Source organism: Neomonachus schauinslandi, chromosome 16 (genome assembly GCF_002201575.2).
Source record: "Neomonachus schauinslandi chromosome 16, ASM220157v2, whole genome shotgun sequence".
Taxonomy (NCBI): Eukaryota; Metazoa; Chordata; class Mammalia; order Carnivora; family Phocidae; genus Neomonachus; species Neomonachus schauinslandi.
This window is the reverse complement of record NC_058418.1, coordinates 41,290,927-41,317,656: the sequence shown is the minus strand read 5'-3', so window position 1 is coordinate 41,317,656 and position 26,730 is coordinate 41,290,927. Positions and strand designations below refer to the sequence as shown.

The following is a 26,730-nucleotide window of genomic DNA, read 5'->3' as shown; positions in this document are numbered from 1 at the left end:
GCTAGGATGTAGCCAGATATTAGTATGGGGGGGGTCAGATGTGGTTTTGAGGAGGCCAAGGGAAGTTATAGGGCAGGAAATGATCAGCTCATTTTTTGTTTCCTATCAGTATTGGAGGTGTGTTTCTGACCTGGGTTTGGTCCATGGCCCAGGTGTTAACCAGTTGTATAGCTTTCCTTTATGATCTAGTTCCAGCCTCACGGCATCTCTGGAAAGTGCCTGGAGCAGATGATAATGTATCTTTTTTTTATTTGTTTGTTTTTAGATTTTATTTATTTTTTAAAGGTTTGTTTTAGAGGGAGGAGGGAGAGAGAGAAAATCCTTTTTTTAAAAAATACCTTTTTTGGGCGCCTGGGTGGCTCAGTTGGTTAAGCGACTGCCTTCGGCTCAGGTCATGATCCTGGAGTCCCTGGATCGAGTCCCGCATCGGGCTCCCTGCTCGGCAGGGAGTCTGCTTCTCCCTCTGACCCTCTCCCCTCTCATGTGCTTGCTCTCTCTCTCAAATAAATAAATAAAATCTTTAAAAAAAAAAAACAAACCCCCCCTTTTTTTTTTAAAGGTTTTATTTATTTATTAGAGAGAGAGAGAGCACACAACTAGGCAGAGCAGCAGGCAGAGGGAGAGGGAGAAGCAGGCTCCCCGCCAAGCAGAGAGCCAGATGCGGTGCTCGAAACCAGGACCCTGGGATCATGACCTGAGCTGAAGGCAGATGCTTGACCGACTGAGCCACCCAGGCGCCCCCTTTTTTAAAAAAGATCTTATTTGGGTACCTGGGTGGCTCAGTCGGTCAAGCGTCTGCCCTCGGCTCAGGTCATGATCCCAGGGTCCTGGGATGGAGTCCCGCATTGGGCTCCTTGCTCAGCGGGAAGCCTGCTTCGCCCTCTCCCTCTGCCCTCCGCTCTCCCTGCTTGTGCTCTCTCTCTCTGTCAAATAAATAAATAAAATCTTAAAAAAAAAAAAAGGATTTTATTTATTTAGTTGAGAGGAAGTATGACCTGGGGTGGGGGAGGGGTAGAGGGAGAGGGAGAAGCAGAAGCCGACTTGAAGCAGGGCTCGATCCCAGGACCCCAAGATGATGACCTGAGTCTAAATCAAGAGTCAGCCACTCAACTGACTGAGCCACCCAGGTGCCCTGATAATGTATCTGTTTTGTGAGTGAGTCCTGAACCCCTAGGATGTTTGGTGACCTGCTCTGGCAGCATGGCTTTGGGTTTGCAGTGGAGTAGCCTAACTTGTTAGATGCCCTTGCCTGATCCCAGACATATGTGTCCATGCTGCTGCTGCCTTTCCCCATTGAGTTCATTCCCTGGGTAGAGTGAAGGAATGTCCAGTTGGATTCTTAGGGGTCACAGTGTTCTTAGGAGACAGAGCTCCAAGGTGTTTAGTGCTGAGTGGGGCCAGAGAAATGTGGCATACTCTGTACTGGGCTTGATTTACTGAATCTGTAAACTTGTTTTTCTGTAGATTTAAGTACATTTGTAAAAGGTGTTTATGAACCCGGATATCAATGTCATTTTCTAGAAAGGCCTTTGTTCTGATGATGGCTTTTGTAGAAGAAATGCTAATCTAGTCTAGTTAGAAAGTTTCATTTCAGGGGTTCATGGAGTATTTATTCATACCTACTGTGTGCCAGGCTGGGTGCAGGGAGAATAAAGGTAAAGCCAGCACAGGCCAGCTTTGTTCTCAGGAAGCCTTCGGCCACTCAGCAGAGAGTAGACTGAAATATTCTCTGCAAGAGGAGGCAGAGTGTGGGTTTGGTTTTGAGGGATGAGTAGGAGTTTCTCAGTAGGTGATACCTGTTGGACCTAAAATGAGTCTGGTTTGTAACTGGCTTGAAGTCAGGGTGCTGGCCTTCTGGGCACTCCTTAAATATAAGAGAGGGCTAAAGAAGGAGGAGCTACATTTGAGCTAAGAGCTTGATACAAGCTGATGGACTTCAGCTGCATTTTGCCGAGTCACCAGAGCTGGGAACGTCAGGAGTTGAGTCTGGCGGGGTGAGGAGACATCAGAGCCCTGCCAGGGGTGCCAAGAGATAAGGGCATCCGCGTTGATCTTGTTAGAAAGCCAGTGGAGACCCTGAAGCTGAGGGTCCCTAGGGGAAATGACTTGCTCAGGCAGAGTTTGTGGACCTGTGGGTGTCCCCAGCTCTTAGTGATGACACATGGAGGGTGTGGCTGGCCAGGCTGACAGATGCTCCAGTGTGACCCTCAAAATAGACTATAACATCATCCCGGCGGCAGCAGCGTCCTGACATGTGATGGGTGGCTCTACCCAAGAACAGCAAGCCTGGGCTGGAGCACTGGATGGAGTTGGGCGGGGGGCTCTTCTCTGTAGCTGGTGCCCAGGCCCAGGCCCTGGCCACAGCTAGTCTGCCTTTGCTTGAACTTGCAAGCTGACTTCCTTTGGCCAGGCAGCAAAGCACTCTTCATTAATTCTGTACACCACAGTGAGGTACCCATAGTTTAGTCCCAATGCCAGGCTGGGCCTCAGGAGCACAGGCATGAGGCTCATCTAGAGAGGAGGCAGATATGCCTACACATACAACCTTACAGGGTGGTGTAGAAAAGGCCAGTCCATAGTGTGCGCTTTACCCAGGGGTGGCCCAGAGGTTGGTCTTCCTCCTGTACCTGAAAGTTTGGGAAAACCTTCACAGAAGAGGTAATGATGCTAAATCTGGAAGGATGAATTAGAGAGTTCCAGGTTTTCACTTTATTGAGAAGCAGATGCTCCAGGCAGAAGGAGTAGTGTATAAAAAGATGAGGAGCACAGAACATGAGGTAGGCAAGGGCCAGATTGGAAATACCTTGTATGGCTTTGGCCAAGGAGCATGGCCTTTATCCAGAGGGCAGTAGCAGTGTTTGAGGACTTTGGATCTGCCCACACTTCTGAGAGTGGATAGGGCAGAAGAGATTGCTGCTGTGGTTCAGTCAGCTTCTCAGGCTGAGAGCCCTGTCTAGTGTGGGCCAGTAGCTTTAGGTCCCACACTCTAGGCATAGTTTTCCCAAAGCATATGTCTTCTCTCTCTTGGCTGGTCTTTCTCCTGTATGGTAAGATACAGAGGAGGGATGTTGAAGACTGGTGGCCAGAGAGGCTTCCTGGGGGTGAAAGGACTCGGCCTGTGCTTGGTTTTTTCCAAGTTCCACCTAAAAGACAACTCTGTCCAGAATTTCCCATGGAGACCCAGAGAGCCACTCACTCAATCAAGATCTCACCTGCCATGTTCCTGATCTGGAGAGCAACTTGAGCTCAGGCCCTCCAGCCTAGAGACAGCATGTGGCTGGCCCCTCACCCTGGGTTCCCTTGTTCCAGTCTGTGCATTTTGCAGTGCCATTGAGAAGTAGGTGCTCATCTGTGGACCTGGGGAAGGCTTTGTCCTGCCTGTCCTGAGAAGTAGGTTCTGTCTTTGCCCAAGACAGATACAGATGGTGGTTGTGCCCTGTTCTTCCTGACTGCCCTCCAGTTCTAATGGCATCACGGGCAGATGCTGAGCTGTGGGCTGCATCTCTCCCTGGAAACACATTGCACTATTTCTGGAGACATGGAGTATTTGGACTCTGGAACATCTTGGAGTGTTTGTATTGCTTACTTGTGTTGGGGGTTAAAGCCCAGGTCTAGCTGGGCTTACTGTGGTGTAGCTCTGATACAGGGTGAGAGTACTGAAGTCCACATGATGTCCACTTTTCTGGAAGGACTTGTTCCTGCACTGAGCACGTCTGGGCTTTCCTGGGACCTCCTTGCTCACTGTGTGTCACCCCCCGGGCTCCAAGCTGGGAGGTGAGAGTGAGAAGTATGACTTCCTTTGTAACTGGGGACTTCCTTAATCGAGCATCAGCCTCTGGAGAAATTCCTAAAATTCACTGTATATCCCTTCTGCCCAATTCCTGCCCTCACTGTTTTTGTGTTTTCTGGAATGTTTGTTCTTTTCTTTTCAAAAGATTTTATTTCTTTATTTCTTTATTTGACAGAGAGAGACATAGCAAGAGAGGGAACACAAGCAGGGGGAGTGGGAGAGGGAGAAGCAGGCTTCCCGCCAAGCAGGGAGCCTGATGCAGGGCTCTATCCCAGGACCCTGGGATCATGACCTGAGCTGAAGGCAGACGCTTAACAACTGAGCCACCCAGGGACCCCTGGAATGTTTGTTCTTTTCCCTAAACGGGTCACCATGTAAGGGAGATTCCCTGTTAGAGGGGAAGCAGGAGCTCATCAGGGTAGAGCGCAGGAGGATGGACTCAGTAGCTCTGCATGGCAAGCATGGTGTGTCATCCTATTCTGGGGCCATTGGGAAAGAATCAAGGTTCCCTGTGTGGGTCTTTGTGGTCAGGGTCAAATTGGAAAGAAAGGACTGATACTGGGAGAGGGGTGGATAACACTATGTCTAAAGGCAAAGATGTCCAGAAACTGCTCAAAATCCATATGAAATGTCTCTAGCTCCAGGATCCTGGCATTTTGTTGAAATGTGAGGTCATGGCTTTATTGCTAGAAATGAGGCTGGAGAACTTGGTGATGGAACAGAATCCAGCCCCTCTATCATGAAGGGGCCAGAAAGAATAGCTCTGGACTGTGTAGGGAAGTGGGGGAGGGGCTGGGTAAGTCTTTTGCACCCCTCTTGTTCTCTCTTCCTCTCCTACCTCTCGGACCTTAGGGGTGGCCTGGGATTCCAGAGAAGTTTATTTTAGGTTATGGGGATGTCAAGTGTCAAGGCTCAGATACCTCATCTGCCTGCTCAACTTCCGTGGCACATGTTACTGATTGATAACAGTGCTCATCCTTATCCAGACAGAGCCCCAGAAATTTTCTTAATGTGCATTGCAGAAGGCAGCTGCTATTTTTTGGTTAGAGGGGCGGAGGCAGTTGGAAGATGGAAGATGAGAACCAATGGAGAGAGGAGAAAGGCAGTTGTGCCCAGGTGGTCTAAAGGCTCAGCTCGTCTCTTCTGGAGGACATTGCTGAGGTGGAGCTGAACCAAAAGGAAAGAAGCAGAGGTGATGGTTTGCTGGGTAGAACAGGTTATAATCCAGTTTACAAAGCCTGTCTGAAATTGACATAGGCTATTTTATAGAATGTTCTCTTTTAATAACATCTGTTGTGCCAGGAGTTTATTAGTAGTTATATTTGCTTTTTTTTTTTTTTTTTGGCCAAAATGTAAGTAATACATAGGATTTTTCAGTACCTGACACAGTGTACATTTAAAAAAGCAGAGAGACAGGGGCACCTGGATGGCTTGGTTGGTTGAGCGTCCCACTCTTGGTTTTGGCTTGGGTCGTGATCTCGGGGTCCTAGGATCGAGTCCCACATTGGGCTCCTCGCTCAGCAGGGAGCCTGCTTCTCTCTCTGCCTGCCACTACCCCTGCTTGTGTGCGCGCGCTCTCTCTCTCTCTCTCTCTGACAAATAAATAAATAAAATCTTAAAAAAAAAAAGTTCAGGTCCCATGGTCATTTGTTCATATATCTTAAGCAGTATTTATTAAAAGTGCCTGGGGACTTGCCAGCCTGTAAAATCCACTTTCTAAGATGAAATTGATAGAAAATAAAAAAGAGCTAGGTGTGTGTTTTTCGCTCTTGTCATCTGCTGTTTGCTTATGGTGAAGGACTTCTTTCTTCTGGCCCTGACATGAGGCCAGAATACTCTGATGCTTTCCACTGTGCTGTGTGCCAAGGTTTCCTTGTCTCATCTGGAAAAGCCAGATGAGGCTAATGCTGGCATGCAGGGCCCTGGGGGTGTTCTTGGTGACTGTGTGCGCACGTGTGTGTGTGTGTGTGTGTGTGTGTGGTATGATATCATACCACACACACACACACACACACACACATATATATATGACGTAAAATGTGTTATTTTAACAATTTTAAATGTACAATTCATTGATATTAATTATATTCACAGTCTTATGCAATCATTACCACTATCTATTTTCCAAAACTTTTTCATCACCCAAACAGAAACTCTGTACCCATTAAGCAATAATTCCCTATTTCCTCCTCCTCCCAGCCCCTGGTAACCTTCTGTTTTTATGAACTTGCCTATTCTAGATATTTCATATTACTGGAATCGTACAATATTGTCCTTTTATGTCTTGTTTATTTCACTTAGCATAATGTTTTCAAGGTTTATGTTGTGATATGTATCAGAACCATTCCTTTTTATGGCTGTACGTATGTACCACATTTTGTTTATCTGTTCATCTGTTGATGGACACTTGGGTTTTTTTTCCCCATCTGTTGGCTGTTGTGAATAATGGTGCATAGAAGTGAACATTGGCATAGAAGTATTTGTTTGAGTCCCTCTTTTTTTTTATTATTATTATGTTATGTTAATCACCATACATTACATCATTAGTTTTTGATGTAGTGTTCCATGATTCATTGTTTGCGTATAACACCCAGTGCTCCATGCAGAACGTGCCCTCTTTAATACCCATCACCAGGCTAACCCATCCTCCCACCTACCCCCCCTTTTTTTTTTTAAGATTTGTTTGTTTATTTTAGAAAGTGCACGAGCATGTGAAGCGGGGTAGGGGCAGAGGGAGAGGGAAAGAAGCAGACTCCCTGCTGAGTACAGAACACAGCTCGACACAGGGCTCCATCTCACGACCCTGAGATCATGACCTGAGCTGAAATCAAGAGTCAGTCGCTTAACCAACTGAGCCACCCAGGTGCCCCTTGAGTCCCTCTTTATATTTTGGGTATTAAACCCTTATCAGATAAATGATTTGCAAATATTTTCTCCCATTTTCTAGGTTATCTTTTTCACTTTCTTGATGTTTTTTGATGCACAAAAGTTTTAATTTTTTTAATGAAAAAAAATTTCTTTTAAGTAGGCTCCACGCCTAATGTGGGGCTTGAACTCACAACCCTGAGATCAAGAGTTGTGTGCTGTACTGACTGAGCCAGCCAGGCGCCCTAAAAGTTTTAATTTTGATGAAATGCAGTTTATCTATTTTTTTCTTTCGTTGCTCATGTTTTCCGCGTCTCGTCTAAGAATCCATTGCCAGACCCAAGGTCATGAAGCTTTTCCCTGTTTTCTTCTAAGAATTTTATAGTTTTTGGCTCTTAAATTTAGATTGTTGATCCATTTTTGTTAATTTTTACATATGGTATGAAGGAGGGGTTCAACTTCATTCATTGCATGTAGAAGTCCAGTTGTCCTAGCACCCATTGTGTTCCCCCGCCCAGAGAATGGGGGAGGGGCAGAGGGAGAGGGAAAGAGAATCCCAAGCAGGCTCCCAGCCCAGTGTGGAGCCTGAGGTGGGGCTCCATCCCACAACCCTGAGATCATGACTCCTAAATCAGGAGTCAGATGCTTCACCAACTGAGCCACCCAGGTGCCCCCTGGCACCAGTTGTTGAAAAGATAATTCTTTCCCCGTTGAATGGACTTAGCACCCTTGTTGAAAGTAATTTGGTGATAGATATAGGTTTATATCTGGATATAAATTCTATTTAGGGGTGCCTGGGTGGCTCAGTCGTTAAGCGTCTGCCTTCAGCTCAGGTCATGATCCCAGGGTCCTGGGATCGAGCCCCGCATCGGACTCCCTGCTCCGCGGGAAGCCTGCTTCTCCCTCTCCCGCTCCCCCTGCTTGTGTTCCCTCTCTCGCTGTGTCTCTCTCTGTCAAATAAATAAATAAAATCTTAAAAAATAAATAAATAAATTCTATTTATATTTAATTCTATTTAAATTCTCTTCCATTTGTCTATGCATCTACCTTATGCCAGTACCACACTGTTTTGATTACTGTAGTATTCTAGTAAGTTCTAAATTCAGGAAGTGTGAATCCTTTAACTTTGTTCTTCCTTTTTCAAGATTGTTTTAGCTACTTGGGGTCCCTTGCATATTCATATGATTTTGAAGATTGACTTTTCCATTTCTGCAAAAAACACTATGGAATTTTGGTAGGGATTGCATTGACTTTTGGGGTCAATTTGGAGAGTATTCACAATACTCTTTATCTTAACAATATTAAGTCTTCCAATCCATGAACACATGATGTCTTTCCATTTATTTGTGTCTAATTTAATTTCCTTTAGCACTGTTCTATAGTTTTTAGTGTAGGAGTCTTTTGCTTCCTTGGCTAAATTTATTCCCAAGTATTTTACTTGTTTGATGCTATATTATAAATGGAATTATTTTTTTAATTTCCTCTTTAGATTGTTCAGTGTTAGTGTATAGAAACACATCTGTTTTGTGTGTGTTGATCTTATATCCTGTAACAGCTTTCTGTGAACCTTTGGGGATTTTTTATAAGATCTTTTTAAGATTTTTTCTTTTTTACAAGATCATGTCATCTGCAAATAGAGATAGTTTTACTTATCCTTTTCTTATTTGAATGCCTTTTATTTCTTTTTATTGACTGATTGCTCTAGCTAGGACTTCCAGTGCAGTGTTGAATAGTAGTGGTGAAAGGTGGGCATATTTGTTTTATTCTAATCTTAGGGGAAAAGCTTTCAGCCTCTCACCATTGGGTTTTCATAAATAGCCTTTATCATGTTGAGAAAGTTCTGTTTTATTCCTACTTTTCTGTGTGCTTGTATAATGAAGGAGTGTTGAATTTTGTTTTTTCCTGGATCAAATGAGATGATCATATGAATGTTTTTCCTTAGTTCTATTAATGTGGTTTATTATATTGGTTGATTTTCTTAATGTTGAACCACCCTTGCCTTCATGCTATAAATCCCGCTTGGTCATGGTGTGTAATCCTTTTAATACATTGTTGGATTTGGTTTGCTACAATTTTGTTGGGGATTTTTGCATCTATAAAGTATATTGGTCTGTAATTTCCTTTTCTTTTGATGTCTTCTTGGTGGCTTTTTGATTGCCATTTCAGGGTCTACACCATCTTGGGCTTGCATCTGGGTATAGCACATTTGTAACAGTATCCAGACATTATTCTGCCAAGGATTGAAGTCTCTAGGTCAGACCAGGGAAGGATTTTAGGAGCCCTTTAGTCCAACCTCTCCTCTTCTGATAGGGAACTTGAGATGTGGGGTGAAATGCGAGACCCACAGTCCTGAATTAGGCTGGAGTGTCTGAGACTTCCAAGAGTCTGGGATGTTGTCTCTGGAGCCCTGCTGCAAAGTGTTCCTGTCACTTTAAAACTCTTCAGGAGCTTCTCTTCGGGAGGCAGGAAGGGAGTGTCAAATGTTGCCAAAGAGGTTCCCAGTGTAGAGTGTAGAGTGCTCCAGGCTGTCTCTCAGGACTGGATGGGTGATAACAGCAAAGTGTGTTCTCCTCACCCCAGGCCTTGTTGTATGTCCCTGGAGGGTTTGAGACTCCAGAGGTCTGGTTTCTAAGGTCCTGTCCTCTGTTCACTACCAGTCCTGTCCTCTGCTCACCTCCTTTTTCCTCGGCAATCCCCAGTAAACAGTCTGGGTCATGGAAGAATCTCCAGTCAGTTGGAGATGTGCTGAGCCAGTGTCACTGTGCTGAGCAGGAGGGTTTTCTGGGTGTGTGCTCTGGGTTGCGCTTGGGACTTACCTGGTACTATGTGAGCCAGAGCTCCAGCTCCTCTACTGAGCAGGGATTTTGACAATTTCCTGCCGTTTCTGAAGGTGTGCTCTTCCCATACAGCCTCTGCCCTCCTGTCAAAGCTCAGGGAAGTGGGTGTACTGAGGAGCTGACTATGAAAACCAGGTCCTCCACCGTGTCCCTCTGGCACTGAAATGTTGCCCTGGGACAAGCCAGGGAGAGTCTGATGGGTGAGAGCCAACAACCTCCTCAGTGTGTGGTCATCAGCTGGCTCTGGAAAATGATTTTTCTGTGACTATCAAAGTAATTGTAGAAAATCTGGAAAACCGAAGAGAAAAAAGAAGAATCCAAGCTGACTATGCTCACATCTCCGCGTGACTGCGGGGTTTCAGCAGACTGTTGCTTTTGTGGGAGAGTCAGCAGAGGCAGGTGGAGGGCAGCATGGGCCCCAGAAACCACCAGTCCATTTTCATTGTAGGTCATTTTCCAGGGCCCCAGTTTGCCTCTGCTGCCTGCAGGATATGGTGACAGCTTGAGGGCGGACCTGGCTGTGTGGTCAGCTGAGGGCGGACCTGGCTGTGTGGTCAGCTGAGGGTCTTGCCAGAGCTGCTGCTCATCCTCTGTCCTGCTCTCCAGCTTGGCCAGAGCTGTGCTCGCTTGTGGCCCTTTTCTCTCTGGAGCCCCACAGAGAGACGGAGTTGCTCTTCTAGCTCTAGCTTGTGTTGTGGTTTTGGCAGTGAAGTAGAAACTGAGAAGGTAGAGGCCAACTTGTCTCACTGCCGTGAAGAACTTATCATCTGTTGTCCCTCTACATTTACTGGCTGTCCCACCTCTATGACAAACGGTATTCTCCATTTTGCTGCCATATGGAAGAAAGGAGTAAATCAGATGGCTTTATCCTACTTTCAGTCATGATGTGGGGTAATAACTTTACCCCCAAGCTCCTCAGATATATCCTGCTGCTTGAAAAGAAAGCCCTAGTGGAGATGCTAAATATAGGAGAGGTAAGCTCTGTCTACTCCAGTTATCTGCTTAGGGAGTGAGAACCCCAGTGGCCTCCCTCCCAGGTGACCAAGGCAGCTCGTACCTGTTAGTGTTCTAGCATTGTCTGACACATTACCAAGAAGGAAGCAAATGCTCACCTCCTTTTTCCTCGGCAATCCCCAGTAAACAGGCCCTTGTTTTTAGAAGTCCCAAGATCCAGGCCTTCAAAAATGTCCTATTTTGGGGTGCCTGGGTGGCTCAGTCGGTCAAGTGTCTGCCTTCAGCTCAGGTCATGATCCCGGGGTCCTGGGATCGAGCCCCATGTTGGGCTCAGGGAGCCTGCTTCTCACTCTCCCTCTGCCTCTTCCCCTGCTTGTGCTTTCTCTCTCTTTTCCTCAAATAAAATAAATAAAATCTTTTTTAAAAAATGGCCTATCTTACCTGATTCCAATGCTAGAAAAGCCTCTAGTGCATGAACTAAAGCACAGTGGAGTTGTCCAGTGTCCACCAGCAGCCCTCCCAGCACCGTGCCCAGGATCTTGTTCAATGGCTACCCTGAAGCCTCTCTGGACTGATTGTGGTAGCTGAGGAACAGTCTCTGACAAGCTGATTTGGGCATATGGTGAACTCAGTGGCAGGGGTGAGATTTGTATCTGGGCTTGTGTGGTACATTTGCTCTGATACAGGTTTGTTTTTTGTTCTGCTGTTTGCACACAGTGTAAATGCTAAGGTTGGAGTAGAGCTGGAGAAGGGCTACTACTGATAGGCCAAGCACTTGGGCTCCAAAGTTTGCAAGTGGGTCTCAGAGAATTGCCCTTTCTATGGTGACTGGTTGTGCTGGGCTGTGTCCAGGGCAGCTCCTCCCCCTTGCATAAGTTCACTGTGTTCTAAAGAGCACTTGGCTCAGGGGTGCCTGGCTGGCTCAGTCAGTAGAGCATGCGACTCTCTTGACTTCGGGGTTGTAAGTTCGAGCCCCACATTGGGTGTAGAGATTACTTAAAGATAAAATCTTTAAAAAAAAGAGAGCATTTGGCTCTCTGTGCCTTGCCATCCTCACTGCTTCTGTCCTTGTCCAGCCCTGTCATCTTCCACTGGGATGATTTGGGTAGCCTCTAGTTTTGCCTCTTCAATCCGTTTTACAAATATCAGTGGTTTGATCAGCTGCACCCTTTTCTAAATCCTTTCTGCAGCTTCCTTTTGACCTTCCATGAAGTTCAAACTCCTTAAGCTAGCATGCAAGCTGTGCATGAATAGCCAGTTTCCTGCACCAGCTTTGGCTCTTTTTAGGTCTGCCCAAGCTGTGACCCAGCCACGCTAATTTCTCTCCATTCCTTGATTATGGGGCTGCGTTCTTGCCACTATGCCTCAGTACATTCTGCTGCTTCTGCATGGAACGTGCTCCTTTTTCTCCCCTCACTGCTTACCAGGTCTTGGCTCAGCCTTCACTTCCTTTGGGAATCCCCAAGGCAGTGCACTCTGAATCTTTGGCTTGCCCCTGACTTGCCACTGGAAACTGTCAGGGACTAAATTCAGGCCCCTATCCTTGTGTCCCCAGCACCATATTGGGCACAGAAGATCTTTATGGAGTGGGTGAATGGTCTCAAGGGCCTCTATAAAAAGAAACTTACCACACCTGTTTTTACTGAATTACTCAACTTTAGCAAGGATTCAACAGCTCCTAACAACCCATTCGTTTTGAGATGCCACCAGAGATCCACAGAGGAGAGGTAATGTCAGTGCTGCCTGGAAGCACAGATACTTCTGTATGTATCCAGGAGAACATATGTGGATTTGGGATTTTCATTATGCTCTTTCCTTATTGTTTTACCCCATTCTTGTCAGCCTGTCAGAGAGCTGGGACCATATGAGTCTAAGACCAGGCAAAGCACTACATGTGTCCTTTGTTGGTGATTGAGAGGGAACATCAGGCCTCCTTAGATTTTTCATGAGTAGATGGAGAAATAGACTTCCCCTATGCCTGTAAGTCACTAGCTTTGTGAGTGTAGGTCATTTAATCTCACTGCTGAAGTCCAGTGTCGGCAAGAGGGGAGAATAGTACTGGGGGTGTTGTGACTGAGTTCAGAGCTCACTTAACCTATCATGTAGCTCTGTTATGATTTCATACCAGCTAGAAACTTAGGTTCCTTTGAAATGTGGCTGGGAAAGACCCTGTGACTTGGGTGATAAAGTTCACCAGACCGTGAGTGGATGAACACTAGGGGTTTGTTGAATGTTCATATGTGCCCAGCACTGCTGTGGCTCTGTGCTTTTCCTCTGAGGGCTGGGGGCTCCTTCCTATAGCTCCTGCATCCTGAGGTAGGCAACATCAGGCCTTGCATCAGTTCTGTTCATTGTAGCATAAGACATAGGATTTGAGCCTATAAACTTAGGCTCCTTCTCTTGTGTTTGGATGATTTGGGGGATTGGTCTTTGGGGGATATCAGAATTGAATAAACACATAGCCACATGCTGGATTTTTGGCCAGAGATGACACCGCTGAAAGAATGAACAGGTGAAGGTATTGTCTCCTTGGACCCTAAATCCCCAAGCTTGAAGAGAGGAAAAGATTTTATGTAATAACAAATATTATAGCTGATGATAGTGAACTTGAACCTTTTTTGGGGAAGAGGGGCAGCTGCATTGATATATATTCATTTATTTATTGTGGTAAAACATACATAACATAAAATCTACCGTTTGAATCATTCTTAAGTGTACAGTTCAGTGTCATTAAGTACATTCACATTGTTGTGCAACCATCTCCACCGTCCATCTCCAGAGCTTTTTCGTCTTCCCAAACTGAAACTGTCCCCATTAAACAGTAACTCCTGATTCTCCCCCTAGGCCCTGGCAAACACCATTTTACTTTCTGTTTTTATGAATTTGACTACTCTAGATACCTTGTGTAAGTGGAATCAAGCCAAATTTGTCTTTAAAAAAAAAAAAGATTTTATTTATTTGGCAGAGAGAGAGAGAGCACACAAGCAGGGAGAGCAGCAGGCAGAAGGAGAGGGAGAAGCAGGCTCCCCGTTGACCAGGGAGCCCAGACGTGGGGCTTGATCTCAGGACCCTGGGATCATGACCTGAGCCGAAGGCAGACGCTTAACCAACTGAGCCACCCAGGCGCCCCTTGTCTTTAATTTTTTTTTTTAAGATTTTATTTATTTATTACAGAGGGAGAGAGAGAACGAGAGAGCATGAGGGGGGTAGGGTCAGAGGGAGAAGCAGACTTCCCGCTGAACAGGGAGCCTGATGTGGGACTCGATCCCAGGACCCTGGGATCATGACCGGAGCCGAAGGCAGATGCTCAATCAACTGAGCCACCCAGGCACCCCCCCCCTTTTTTTTTTTAATTTGAGAGAGAGAGAAAGAGAGTGTGAGCACGAGCAGGGGGAGCGGCAAGCAGACTCCCCTGAGCGGGGAGCCCTATGCTGGGCTCCATTCCATCCTGAGATGACCTGAGCTGAAGTCAGATACTTAACTAACTGAGCCACCCAGGTGCCCCCAGAATTTGTCTTTTTGTGACTGACTTATTTCTCTTAGTATAATGTCTTCAAGGTTCATCCATGTTGTAGTATATGTCAGAATTTCCTTCCTTTTTTTTTTTTAAAGTTGTATTTATTATTATTTTTTAAGATTTTATTTATTTATTTGACAGAGAGAGACACAGCGAGAGAGGGAACACAAGCAGGGGGAGTGGAAGAGGGAGAAGCAGGCTTCACGCTGAGTAGGGAGCCTGACGCAGGGCTTGATACCAGAACCCTGGGATCATGACCCGAGCCGAAGGCAGACGCTTAATGACTGAGCCACCCAGGCGTCCCCAAAAAGTTATATTTAAGTAATCTTTATACCCAACATGGGGCTTGAACTCACAACCCCAAGAGTTGCATGCTGTTCCAACTGAGCCAGCCAGGCGCCCCATAGTTTCTTCCTTTTTAAGGCTGAGTAATATTCCATTGTGTATATATGTCACATTCGGTTTATCCATTCATCCATTCAGCAGTAGACACTTGGTTTGGTTTGCTTTCACCTTTTGGCTGTTGTGAATAATGCTGCTATGAACATGAGTGTACAAATACCTGTTCAACTCCCTGTTTTCAGTTCTTTTGGGTATATACCTGGAAGTGGAATTGCTGGATCATATGGTAATTCTTTGTTAAAAATTAAGCATTTTAAAAACATAGTGTAATTTTTTAAAGATTTTATTTATTTATTTGAGAGAGAGAGAGCATGAATGGGGGGAGGAGCAGAGGGAGAGATGAGCATGGAGCCTGTTACAGGGCTTGATTCATGACCCCAAGATCATGACCTGAGCCGAAATCAAGAGTTGGATGCTTAACTGACTGAGCCACCCAGGCACCCCAACATAGTTTAATTTTTTAAACTTAGAATTACTATATGATTAGCTGCCATACTGATTTCCACAGCTGCTGTACCATCGATGCACAAGGGTTCTAATCTTCATATCCTCACCAACACTTGTTATTTTCTGTTTTCTGTTGTTTGTTTGTCCTAAAGGGTATGAAGTTGTATCTCATTGTGGTTTTGATCTACATTTCCTTAGTGATTAGTGATGCTGAACATCTTTTCATGTGCTTATTAGCCATTTGTCTCTTCTTTGGAGAAATAACTCTTCAAGTCCCTGCCCATTTTTAATAGGTTTTCTGTTTGTTTTTGTTTTTTGTTGAGTTGTAAGAGATCTTTGAATATCCTGGATATTAAACCCTTATCACATATATGATTTGCACATATTTTCTCCTATACCATGGGTTGCTTTTCACTGTGTTGATGGTGTCCTTTGAGATACAAAAGTTTAAGATTTTGATGTAGTTTTTTTCTTTTATTGCCTGTGCTTTGAGTGTAATATCCAAAAAAATCATTGCCAATTCCAATGTAAATCTTTTCTCCTATGTTTTCTTCTAAGAGTTTTACAGTTTTAGGTCTTTGTTTATTTGATCTGTTTTAAGTTAATTTTGCATATGGTGTATGGTAAGGGCCCAACTTCATTCTTCTGCATGTGGATATCCAGTTGACCCAGCACCATTTGTTGAGATTGTCATTTTCCAATTGAATGGTCTTAGCATCTTTGTCGAAATCAGTTGACCACATATGGGAGGGTATATTTCTGTGTTCTCTGTTGTGTTACTATGGTCTATATGTCTGTCTCTATGACAGTACCAACACTGTTTTGATTATCACAGCTTTGTGGAAAGTTTTGAAATCACCAAGTGAGTGTTAGTCCTCCAGTTTTTTTTTCATCTTTTTCAAGGTTGTTTTGGCGATTCATTGTCCCTTGAAATTCCATATAGATAGCATTAAATCTGTGTATTGCACTGGGTAGTATTGGCATCATAACGATATTAAGTTTTCCAATTGTGAACACAGATGTCTTTCCATTTATTTATGTTTTCTTTAATTTCTTTCAGCAGCATTTTATAGTTTTTAGTGTACAAGTCTTTTGTCTCCTTGGTCAAGTTTATTCCTAAGTGTTTTATTCCTTTTTTTATTTTTTAAGATTTATTTATTTATTTTAGAGAGGGGAGGGGAGGGGCAGGGGGAGAGGGAGAGAGAATGTCAAGCCGACTGATCATGGAACCCGATGCGGGACTAGATCTTATTACCCTGAGATCACAACCTGAGCTAAAACCAAGAATTGGATGTCTAACTGACTGAGCCACCCAGGCACCCTGATATTTTCTTCTTCTTCTTCTTTTTTTTTTTTTAAGATTTTATTTATTTAAGAGAAAGAGAGAGCGTGAGTGCACCAGCGAGGGGGAGGGTCAGAGGGAGAAAGAGAAGCAGACTTCCCACCAAGCAGGGAGCCCGACGTGGTGCTTAATCCCAGGACCCCAGGATCCTGACCTGAGCTGAAGGCAGACGCTTAACTAACTGAGTCACCAAGGCGCACCCCCCCCCCCGTATTTTATTCTTTATAATGCTATTATAAATTGAATTATTTTAATTTCCTTTTTCATTGTTCACTGTTAGTGTATGGAATATCAACTGCTTTTCATTTGTTGATTTTGTATCCTTCAACTTTGCTGAATTTATTTATTCTAATAGCATTTTAGGGTTTTCTACATATAGGATCATGTCATCTGTGGAAGAGATAGTTTTACCTATTTTCCAATTTGGGTGCCTTTTATTTTTCTTGTCTAATTGCTTCGGCTAGAACTTTTAATACTCTGTTGAATAGAGTGGCAAACACAGGCATCTTTGTCTTGTTTCTGATCTTACGAAAAGTTTTTCAGTCTTTCACCCTTGGGTATGATGTTAGCTGTGGGCTTATCATATATGGCTTTTATTATGTTGAGACAGTTGTCTTTTATTTCTACTTTGTTGAGTATGACTGAGATGTAACTTAACATACCATACAATTCCCCCACTTAAAGTGTACAATTCAATGTTTTTTAGTATATTCATGGGGTCCTTATAGCTTTTTTACTCTCTGCTTATCTCAGACTGGTTGGATAATAGTTTTCAAGTGCATAAAGACGTGCTGGAAGGTAGAAGGCTGTGAGTTTTTGTAATTTTATAACATCATACTTTTGGAAGAGATAGTGTCACCCATTGTTAGAAGAGTTGGGACTCATTTCTTTTGAACACTGACTCAACTCCAATTTCATATGAATATGCAACTTAGGCTCCTGTGGGGTTGCTCCCTGTATCATTGACGCCTGCAGGTGACATGGCACCCAAGTGTGGGTATTGGATCTCCTCTGGGTACTCTACCCTTAGCTCATCCACTTGGGTTCACAAGTTGACCCTAGGGTTTATGTAAAGGCTCCCAGGTCATCCACTGGTAAACACTATCCCACCTATGGGGCAGAGAGTTTATAAGAAGGTGTTGAGGGCTAGCTGCTGGAGGTGGAAAAGGCTTCCCCTGTGTAGAAGCCTAAGCAACTTGTGTTTGAGTTACATGTGCCTTTTTAGTTCCTCATTCCCATGGAAATTTATGGAATTAGACCCCTGTTGCTGGTGGCCAAGCTGTTTGACCTTCCCTATTTGCATTAACCTTAAGTGGTTAAGGGTCATCCGGGAAACATGCGCTCTAAACACAAACCCTCATCTTAGTGTCAGGAAACCTGTATGCTAGGGTAGGATCACATGTGGTATTGGGCAGAGACTCAGGCCCCTCCAAACAAGGCAGGATGAGTGGGCTGACATCCAAGTCAGGGAAACCCCTGGCTATGTTGTACATGACTATGTTGATTGATGACTGCAGAGCAGTTGAGGTTGTTTGCTGCTTGGTCAGCCGAGACATTAAGAGAATGGAGAACAGCTTTTGGCAGCCTCTACCATGTGAAGTAAGGAAGCTGATTATTTGGGCTGCTGTTTTTCTGGGAAAAAGTACAGTTTTTAATCTAATGGGAATCCTGCCAGCAGGCTTACACTGCTTCTGCCCCTGATGCTTCTTCAAGGTCCATTTTTGGCAGGAGGTCACAGGCAGTTTTGAACCTTGCAAGTCCCTCTTTGAAGTGCTGTTCCTTTCCCTTCCCTCTTTCCCCTAACTCCTGCAGGCCAAGTTATCAAGGTCATGTGTTGGTGTCTTCCTGGTTCCTGCCAGCATGATGGGGTAGCTGGTTTCAGAGGAAGATGTGTGGGTCAGAGCCTTCCTTCCTTGTCTGATCCTTTATTTGGATGGTAGAGGCTGCTCCCCCAAAACACAGTGGCACAGCCAGCCAGACAAGGACAAAGGGGCATTTACTATAGATTAAGGACTTGCAGAGACAGGAGCACCATGTTGTGGGAACTCAGGTAGTGTTAGGAAACAGGTATGTAGGTTCATGGAGCATGTCGGGGGGGAAAAAAAAGAAATAATCCAAGATGGGGAAATGTATGTGGAAGTGTTCCTTGCAGAATCATTTACAACAGGGAACAATTGGAATGTAAATGTGCAGCCACTTGGGAATGGTCAAAAGAAGGCAACCCTATGTAATTACTTTAAAAAACATTTTTGTGTGGGGGTACCTGGGTGGCTCAGTCAGTTAAGCGTCTGCTTTCGGCTCAGGTCATGATCCCAGGGTGCTGGGATGAAATCCCGCATCCGGCTCCCTGCTCAGGGAGTCGGCTTCTCTCTCTCCCTCTACCCCTCCCCCCGGTTGTGCTCTCTCTTTTTCTCTCTCACGCTCTCTCTTTCTCTGTCAAATAAATAAAATCTTTAAAAAAAATGTTTAAAATGGGCCTGGATTAGAGATGTAAAGTACAGCATAGGGGATATAGCTGTAGTTTTTCCGTGTCTTGGTCCTTGGTGAAGAGTGGCTTGTCCCTGTGAGCTTGATCTTGCATTGTTCTGCCAAGTACTACTTAGGATTCAGCTACTTACTTTAGGTACTTCTTGAGGATAGATTCTGCTGCCTTAGCCGGAGCCAGAAACCAAGGGAGGACTGGAAGCAGTGATTTCAGGAAACTTTAGTCTGAAACTGAAGTTCCTGGTTACAGACACTACCTCTTGTTTCTCCAGCTACTTAAGGCATTGAGATGATTTTCATTAGAAAATCAAAATGTGAAGGCTCTCCAAGAACCACTAGTGTGTTAAGAATCTCTATATTCATTGTTTTTCCTGTTTTTCTTTTACCAATAAATATTTTAGAAGGGAGATGCATAATCATTTGCTAACCAAAAATTTTTTGTGTGTGATTTTTTGAAGGTACATGGGAATAGGACTCTCAGCTCAAGGCGTCAACATGAACAGACTTCCTGGTGAGTCACCGGTTAAGAGAATATTTATTCTGCTCTTCTGATCCATTCTGTGATGAGAATCATGGCGGCAGCCAAGAGGCTGGAGGGAATTTTGCTGGCCATTGGGTGGAAGATCCTAAAACGTGGCCATGCTGGAATGGTATGGGCTTCCATTCCAAAAATTAATTGGAATTTGAACTGTTTGCAGTCAAAACCAACCTGAGCTTGCTCCTAGTGGAGATAGGCCTTAGTAGCCCTTACTCCCATTGGCCTTTGACCAGTCTGGGACTCCGGCATATATGGAGAAGAAGGCTCCTGCCAACCCTGGCTTCTCTGTTACTTCACCATTATTAACCATCAGTCTTTAAGTGGCATCCCATTTGGAACATGGTCGAGGTGATTTTTTAATAAATAGGAAGTGTGCGAGACTTGGGTTGGCAGTCAGCAACCTCAGATTTGTGGAATCTCTGGACCCTGCAGATGGTCCTCTGCTACTACCCAGGCACTCTTTCAGCCGCTTTCTGCCCAGTGGCTCATGCCCAGTCTTGGGCTGTGTACAGTTGAAGGGATAGAAGCCTCCACCAGAAGCTGGTGAGTTCCAGAAGATGGTCCTAAGTCCATTTCTCCCTTCAGTGGCCTAAGTGACATGGTGCAAGGTGCCCTGGCACTGCCATGAAGGCAGACAAAGTCCCTGTGTTTTTGCCCTGGCTCTCTCTACTTTTTGTGCCTCAGACACAGAGAAGGCAGCTGGCTTTTCCAAAGAGAGAACAGCACTTCAACGTTACATCTTTTCCCATCTATGCTTAATATCAGTCACAGATTTTCTTTTCTTTTTATTTATTTATTTGACAGAGAGAGAGAGCGAGCACAAGCAGGTAGAGTAACAGGTAGAGGGAGAGGGAGATGCAGGCCTCCCGCTGAGCAGGGAGCCCGATACGGGGCTCGATTCCAGGACCCTGGGATCATGACCTGAGCTGAAGGCAGTTGCTTAACCAACTGAACCACCCAGGCGCCCCTCAGATTTTTTTTTTCTAATTGACTAATTTCAAGTACTTGAAATCTAGACTTGCTCAGGATTCAACTAATTGTCAGGAGTCTGAAAATTTTCAGCTTTGATCTGAGTGAAAACTGGCCTTTAGTTATTAATCAGGATATGTGTGGTATGTTTGGCTTCTTCGTGTAGCATGTGGCTGTAATCTTTTTTTTTTTTAATATTTTATTTATTTATTTATTTGAGAGCGAGAGAGAATGCCTGCAACAGGGAGAAGGGGCAGAGGGGGAAGAAGAGGGACAAGGGGCTCGATCTCAAAACCCTGAGATCATGACCTGAGCCGAAATCGAGTCGGCAGCTTAACGAGCTGAGCCACCCAGGTGCCCCTTAATCTTTTTCTTACTTCAAATGTGCTCTTTGAACTTTTGCACTGCTTTGGTGGCAGAGGAAAGAGGCTTATTATATAGAAGTAACTATTATAATCTGTTATTAACTGTCACTTTAAGCAACCCTGAACATTGGTTAAATGAATTTTTGTTAATCCACAGAAAAGAATACTATGCAGCCGTGAAGAGAATGAGGAGGTTCTTTAGGTACTGATTTGGAGTAATCTCTAGGATATATTGTTAAGTAGAAAATATAAGGCATAGAACAGTGTATAATATGCTACCAAATGTGCAAAAATAAAAAAGGCAAAATGAACATATCTGTACCTGCTTGTACATGCATTGAATATCTTTGGAAAGCTACAGAAAAACTTGTACTATCAGCTATCCCTTGGGAAGGGACAGGGTGGCTAGGGATAGGACTGGGAAGGAGATTTTTCACTTTCAAAGTTTTCACATTTTCTTTCCTGTGAACATATTATTTGTTTAAAAAGTATAAATGGAATTAAAACAAAATAAACAAAAGCCAATACCTTGTATGAAGGAGTCCTCACATCTGTCTTTCAGGTGGATTTGGAATATAGCCTTTTACCATGTGCTTGGCTTGGTATTCTAAGTTCCACATACTCATCCTTCTTTTTTTAAAAGATTTTATTTATTCATTTGAGACACAGAGATACAGATACAGAGAGAGAGAGAGCATGAGCAGTGAGAGAGGCAAAGGGAGAGGGAGAAGCAGACTCCCGGCTGAGCCAGGAGCCCGATGTGGGGCTCGATCCCAGGACCCTGGGATCATGACCTGAGCCGAAGGCAGACGCTCAACCATCTGAGTCACCCAGGCGCCCCCATACTCATCCTTCTTTAGTAAGAACCGTTTTTTGCAGGGCTCATTTGGTTTGAGATCCATAGAGTGGAGCAGATGAAGTGGGAGGGGGAGGTTCAAGGTCTACCTGGGCTGACCTGAATCTCTTTGAGATGGAGCCATGTGGAGCTGGCCAGATCTGTTTGCCTCGTTCGTAAGATGGGGTTTTGACCCCCTCTGGGCCAGTTGGAGGGCAGCTGCTGGTCATGTGCTTTGATGTCGTGAATGTAGCATTGTAGGGAAGTCCATGTGGGGCCTTTGTGCAGTCAGACCCTGTCCAGGCCCAGATGTGGGCCTATAGGAGAAGGGGCTCGGAGACAGTGGATGAGGTGTTAGTTCCCACACTAACGTATCAGGAGAGTTGGCACTTTTTTTTACATCCTGAGTGGTGCATCTCTTGTTCAGCAGGAGAAAGGGGCCTCTGTGGGTATTATGCCTGTTTTCATTTCACTCTGCCTGCCAGCTCTGAGGGCTTTCCTTTCTGCCATATCTGATAATCTCCCTGATTATTCCTTAAGGTAGAAAGTAGGAATCAGATTGCAGCTAGATAGGGATTCTCCCTAGGAAGAATGGATGCGTCTGGCTTTCCCAGGGTACAGGGCTGGCTGAATGGCTGGGAAGACCTAGCACAGGACAGATGTAGGGGTAGAGGGGAGACATTCCTCTTAGGAATGATGGTGGGCCTGTTACTGTTCATCCCAGTGCTGGATTTGGAAGATCAGAATCCCCTTCGGCACTTTCCATTTTCTGGGGTTGCTTTTTTTGGTATGTGTGTGGGAGGCTTAATGAGCATACATTCTCCAAAACTGAAAGTATCATCATTCATAAAGATTTGGACCTGAAGCTACAAGCATGTATTCCACTGGGGACATGAGATGGAGGATGGCAGCTGCTAAAGCCTTTCTGGTTGTTGCTTCTGATTTCCAAGAGACCCTTGGTTGTGATGAAGGCTGTTGGGACTGTTTGGATATATGGTTGTGGGAGGTGAGTGATGATGGTGGCCTAGGCTGGGTGTAGAATTTGAGACTTTGGTGTTACAACTTTAGATAAGATGTTTGAGCACTGGTGTATCTTCTTGATAGATACTGTTGTGTTTCATGGAAAGTGGTGGTTGGAGTGGTGGTTGGTTACTGTGGCTTTACAGGGGTGTTTCAGCCTGGTGTTGAGAGACATATAGGAGTTTGCCAGGTGGGTCTGGGTGGTGGTACAATAAGGCCTGTGAGTAGATCTCTAAGTTGTCTAGTGTGATGGGATGGCTTCCTGGGGACAGTCAGGATGACCCAGTTGAAGGAAGAGTCTTATGTTCCATGTCAAGGGGCCAGGACTTCTTTATTTAAGCAATGGGGATTGCAGGAGTATTTTGAACATGGGCAAAATGTGATCAGATTTGCTAATAAGTAACTAGTTCAAGAGTGAACTAGTGTAGAGGAGGCTAAGATGGGCTGCCTGGGCAGTAAGAATTGTAAGAGCTTAGGCGTGTGATAGAACTTCAGAAGGTGGTAGATTTTGCTTAAAAAAAGGACTCCCTTTCCTTATTCTGAAATATTTAACTAGAAGCATTTAATCATAAGTGGACAGTTATATTTATAAGTGCGTTATGGGTGTATATTGAGACAGCTCAGCATATCTTATTTAGTTGAGAAGAGTCCTACTTGGTCATTGGGTGGGTTCCTTATTTTCACGGCTGTACATGTAGATTACTTTTGATTTGTAAGTTTAGAAAAATTTATCAGTGAATCTATCAGAGCCAGTTGGTCTTTTGGGGAGGACATCTTTTGAAGACTTTCCTTTCCTCTCTTATTAGCTTGTTCAGGTAACTTCTTTCTTATGGCATCACTTTCAGTATATTCTGCTTTGGCCATCTGATTCTCTTTATAGGAAAATGGCTACGATTAATATTATCCAAAACCTAAAAAGGGGCTCCTGGCTGGCTCAGTTAGTAGAGCACATGACTCTTGATTTCGGGGTCATGAGTTCAAGCCTCATGTGGGGTGTAGAGATTACTTAAATCAATAAAACTTCTTTTTAAAAAGATTTATTTCTTTATTTGAGAGAGAAAGAGAGAGAGAGAGCGTGCAGGGGGAGGGACAGGAGAGGGAGTGGGAGAGAATCTTAAACAGACTCTGCTGAGCAGACCATAAGATTCACCCCTTTAAAGTGTACATTTCAGTGGTTTTAGTGTAGTCACAGAGTTGTGCCTCTATCTAGTTCCAGAACATTTTCATCACCCCAAAGAGAAACCCCATACCCATTAGCAGTCATTCCCTGATTCTCTTTCCCTGTAGCCCCTGAAAACCACTAATCTACTTTCTGTCTCCATGGATTTTCCTTTTCTGGACATTTCATATCGGTGGAGTCATATAACAGGTGACCTTTTTTTTTTAAAAAAAAGATTTTATTTATTTATTTGACAGAGAGACACAGAGAGAGAGGGAACACAAGCAGGGGGAGTGGGAGAGGGAGAAGCAGGCTCCCCGCAGAGCAGGGACCCCCTGATGCGGGGCTCGATCCCAGGACCCTGGGATCATGACCTGAGCTGAAGGCAGACGCTTAACCGACTGAGTCACCCAGGCGCCCCCACAGGTGGCCTTTTGTGTATGGCTTCTTTTACTTAGCATACGGTTCTTGAAGTTCATCTAAGTTGTAGTGTGTATCAGAACTTCATTCCTTCTTATGGCCAAATAATATTCTATAATATGGATATATCACATTTTGCTTATCCATGTGTCTGTTGATGAATATTTGGATTTTTTTAATGAATATTTGTCTTGTTTCTCCTTTTTGGCTGTTATGATTTATGCTATAAACATTTGTGTACAAGTTTTTGTGTGGACATATGTTTCATTTCATTTGATTATATACTTAAGGAGTGGAATTGCTGGGTCATGTGGTAACAACTTTTATTTAGGGTTTTGATCCATTTAATTTTTGTTTATGGTGTGAGGTAAGGCTCCAACTTCATTCATTTGCATGTGACTATCCAATTGCCCTAGCATCAGTTGTTGAAAAGACCATTCTTTCCTTACTGAATGATCTTGGTACCTTTGTTGAAAATCATTTGAGCCAGAGATGTATGGATTTTTTTTCTGGATTCTTAGTTCTATTCCATTGATCTATATATTTGTCCTTGCCTGTACTATACTGTCTTGATTACTGTTGCTTTGTAGTAAGTTTTGAAATCAGAATTGTGAGTCGTTCAACTTTTTTCTTCTTTTTCAGGATTGTTCTGACTCTTCTGGTTCCCTTGCAATTCCATATGAATTTTAGAATCAGCTTATTAATTACTATAAAGAAGTCAGCTGGGATTTTGATTGGATTGCACTGAATCTATAGATCAGTTTGGGAAGTATTGCCATCCTAATAATGTTAAACTTTCTGATCCATGAACGTGAAGTGTTTTTCCATTTGTTTAGATCTTCTTTAATTTGCTTCAACAATATTTTCTAATTTTCAGATCATAAATTTTACATTTCTTTTGTCAAATTTATTCCTAAGTGTTTTATTCTTTTAGATACTACTGTGAATGGAATTGTTTTATTAATTTCATTTTTAGGTTGTTCATTGCAAGTGTATAAAATGTAATTGATTTTTGTATATTGATCTTGTGTTATCTTTTTGTATGATGCTAGATTCAGTTTGCTAGTATTTTGTTGAAGATTTTTGCTTCTACTTTTATTTCCTTTGCCTTTTGGTTTGTTTATTTCCCCCCATACTCTTAAGTATAGGTTTGTCATTGTATTTTAATTTTCTCACTAATAAAGATAGAATTTTATTGTTAGATATTTTTTCTTTTTTTTTTAAAGATTTTATTTTTATTTATTTGACAGAGAGAGCGCACAAGCAGGGGGAGCAGGCAGAGGGAGAGGGAGAAGCAGGCTCACTGAGCAGGGAGCCCAATGTGAGGCTCCATCCCAGGACCCTGGCATCATGACCTGAGCCGAAGGCAGATGCTTAAGGACTGAGCCACCCAGACGCCCCGTTAGATATTTTTTTCTACATACTTCTCACAAAATGTTTTTTTTAAGATTTTATTTATTTATTTGAGAGAAAGATAGCAAAAGAGCACAAGCAGTGGGAGGGGCAGAGGGAGAGGGAGAAGCAGACTCCCCGCTGAGCAGGGAGCCCGATGTGGGAGTTGATCCCAGGACGCTGGGATCATGACCTGAGCCAAAGGCAGACACTTAAGCGACTGAGCCACCCATATGCCCCTCACAAATTTTTTTTTAATTAACTAATTTATTTGAGAGAGAGAAGAGAGAGAGAGCGTGTTGAGGAGGGGCAGAGGGAGAGAGAGTCTTAAGTAGACCCCACGCTGAGCATGTAGCCTGACTTGGGGCTCAGTCTCACAACCCTGAGATCATGACCTGATCCGAAACCAAGAGACAGACACCTTAACCAACTACACCACCCAGGCACCCCCTCTTACAAATTTTTATATACTGTTTTAGTTTGAGCTTTTCATTTTAAGATAGTTTTTACATTCTTTTTTTTTTTTTTTTAAAGATTTTATTTATTTATTTGACAGAGAGAAACACAGCGAGAGAGGGAACACAAGCAGGGGGAGTGGGAGAGGGAGAAGCAGGCTCCCCGCAGAGCAGGGAGCCTGATGCGGGACTCGATCCCAGGACCCTGGGATCATGACCTGAGCTGAAGGCAGTCGCTTAACCAACTGAGCCACCCAGGCGCCCCGATAGTTTTTACATTCTTTATTCTTGATTTTCTTCCTGACCCAGGTTGTGTTCAAGACAGTAGAGTGCTCTGTAATTTTCACATGATTGGGCACTATTTAATTTTTGTGTAATTGGCTGAGCCTGACCTTATTCCATCATGATCAGGAATATGATGTGGCCTACCTTTTAAAAAATTTGCCTAATGCTGATTTATACTCCAGCACATCAGGTTTTGTGAAATATGTAGGTACAGAGTTTGTTCCCAGTCTGCCATAGAGTTTCCTATACATTTGTTTTTTCTTATTCATTTACATATCAGTCTATTTTATGAATTTGTTACCAGAAGGTAAAAGAAATTTTGAAAATAATGTTACCTGCAACCTTGTGCCTAAGGGCTGAGGGCTTCGGGTTGGAGGGCTTAAGCAGCTATGGGTCTGATGGTTGGTGCTGGGTCAGGAAGACAGTGGGTAGGGTATTGCAGGGAGCCACTGAGGGATTTAAGCAGGGGTGTGATCAGCCCAGGTTGGAGGGCGCAGGGCAGGAGCAGGTGCAAGGAGGCCAATTAGGAGACTGTCTCAGTGGCCCAGAAGAACATGGTGGTATCTTGGATTAGAGAGATGGGGAGGAGGACAGGCCCTGTGGGAGTAATTCATCTGGCTTGGTGTCTTCAGAATAGTGGGTGAACAGACTGCA

General features: G+C 44.0%; 1 protein-coding gene across 2 annotated transcripts in view; it reads left to right on the top strand.

The window, feature by feature from the left end:
* The window catches only part of RANBP10 (RAN binding protein 10), a 65,220-nt gene that overhangs the window by 3,393 nt on the left and 35,097 nt on the right, over positions 1-26,730 (top strand). For both annotated transcript variants that reach the window (XM_021705748.1, XM_021705747.1), the window contains exon 3: positions 19,097-19,149. In XM_021705748.1, coding sequence (XP_021561423.1) covers positions 19,097-19,149 — 53 coding nt within the window. The remainder of the gene's footprint in view (positions 1-19,096; positions 19,150-26,730) is intronic.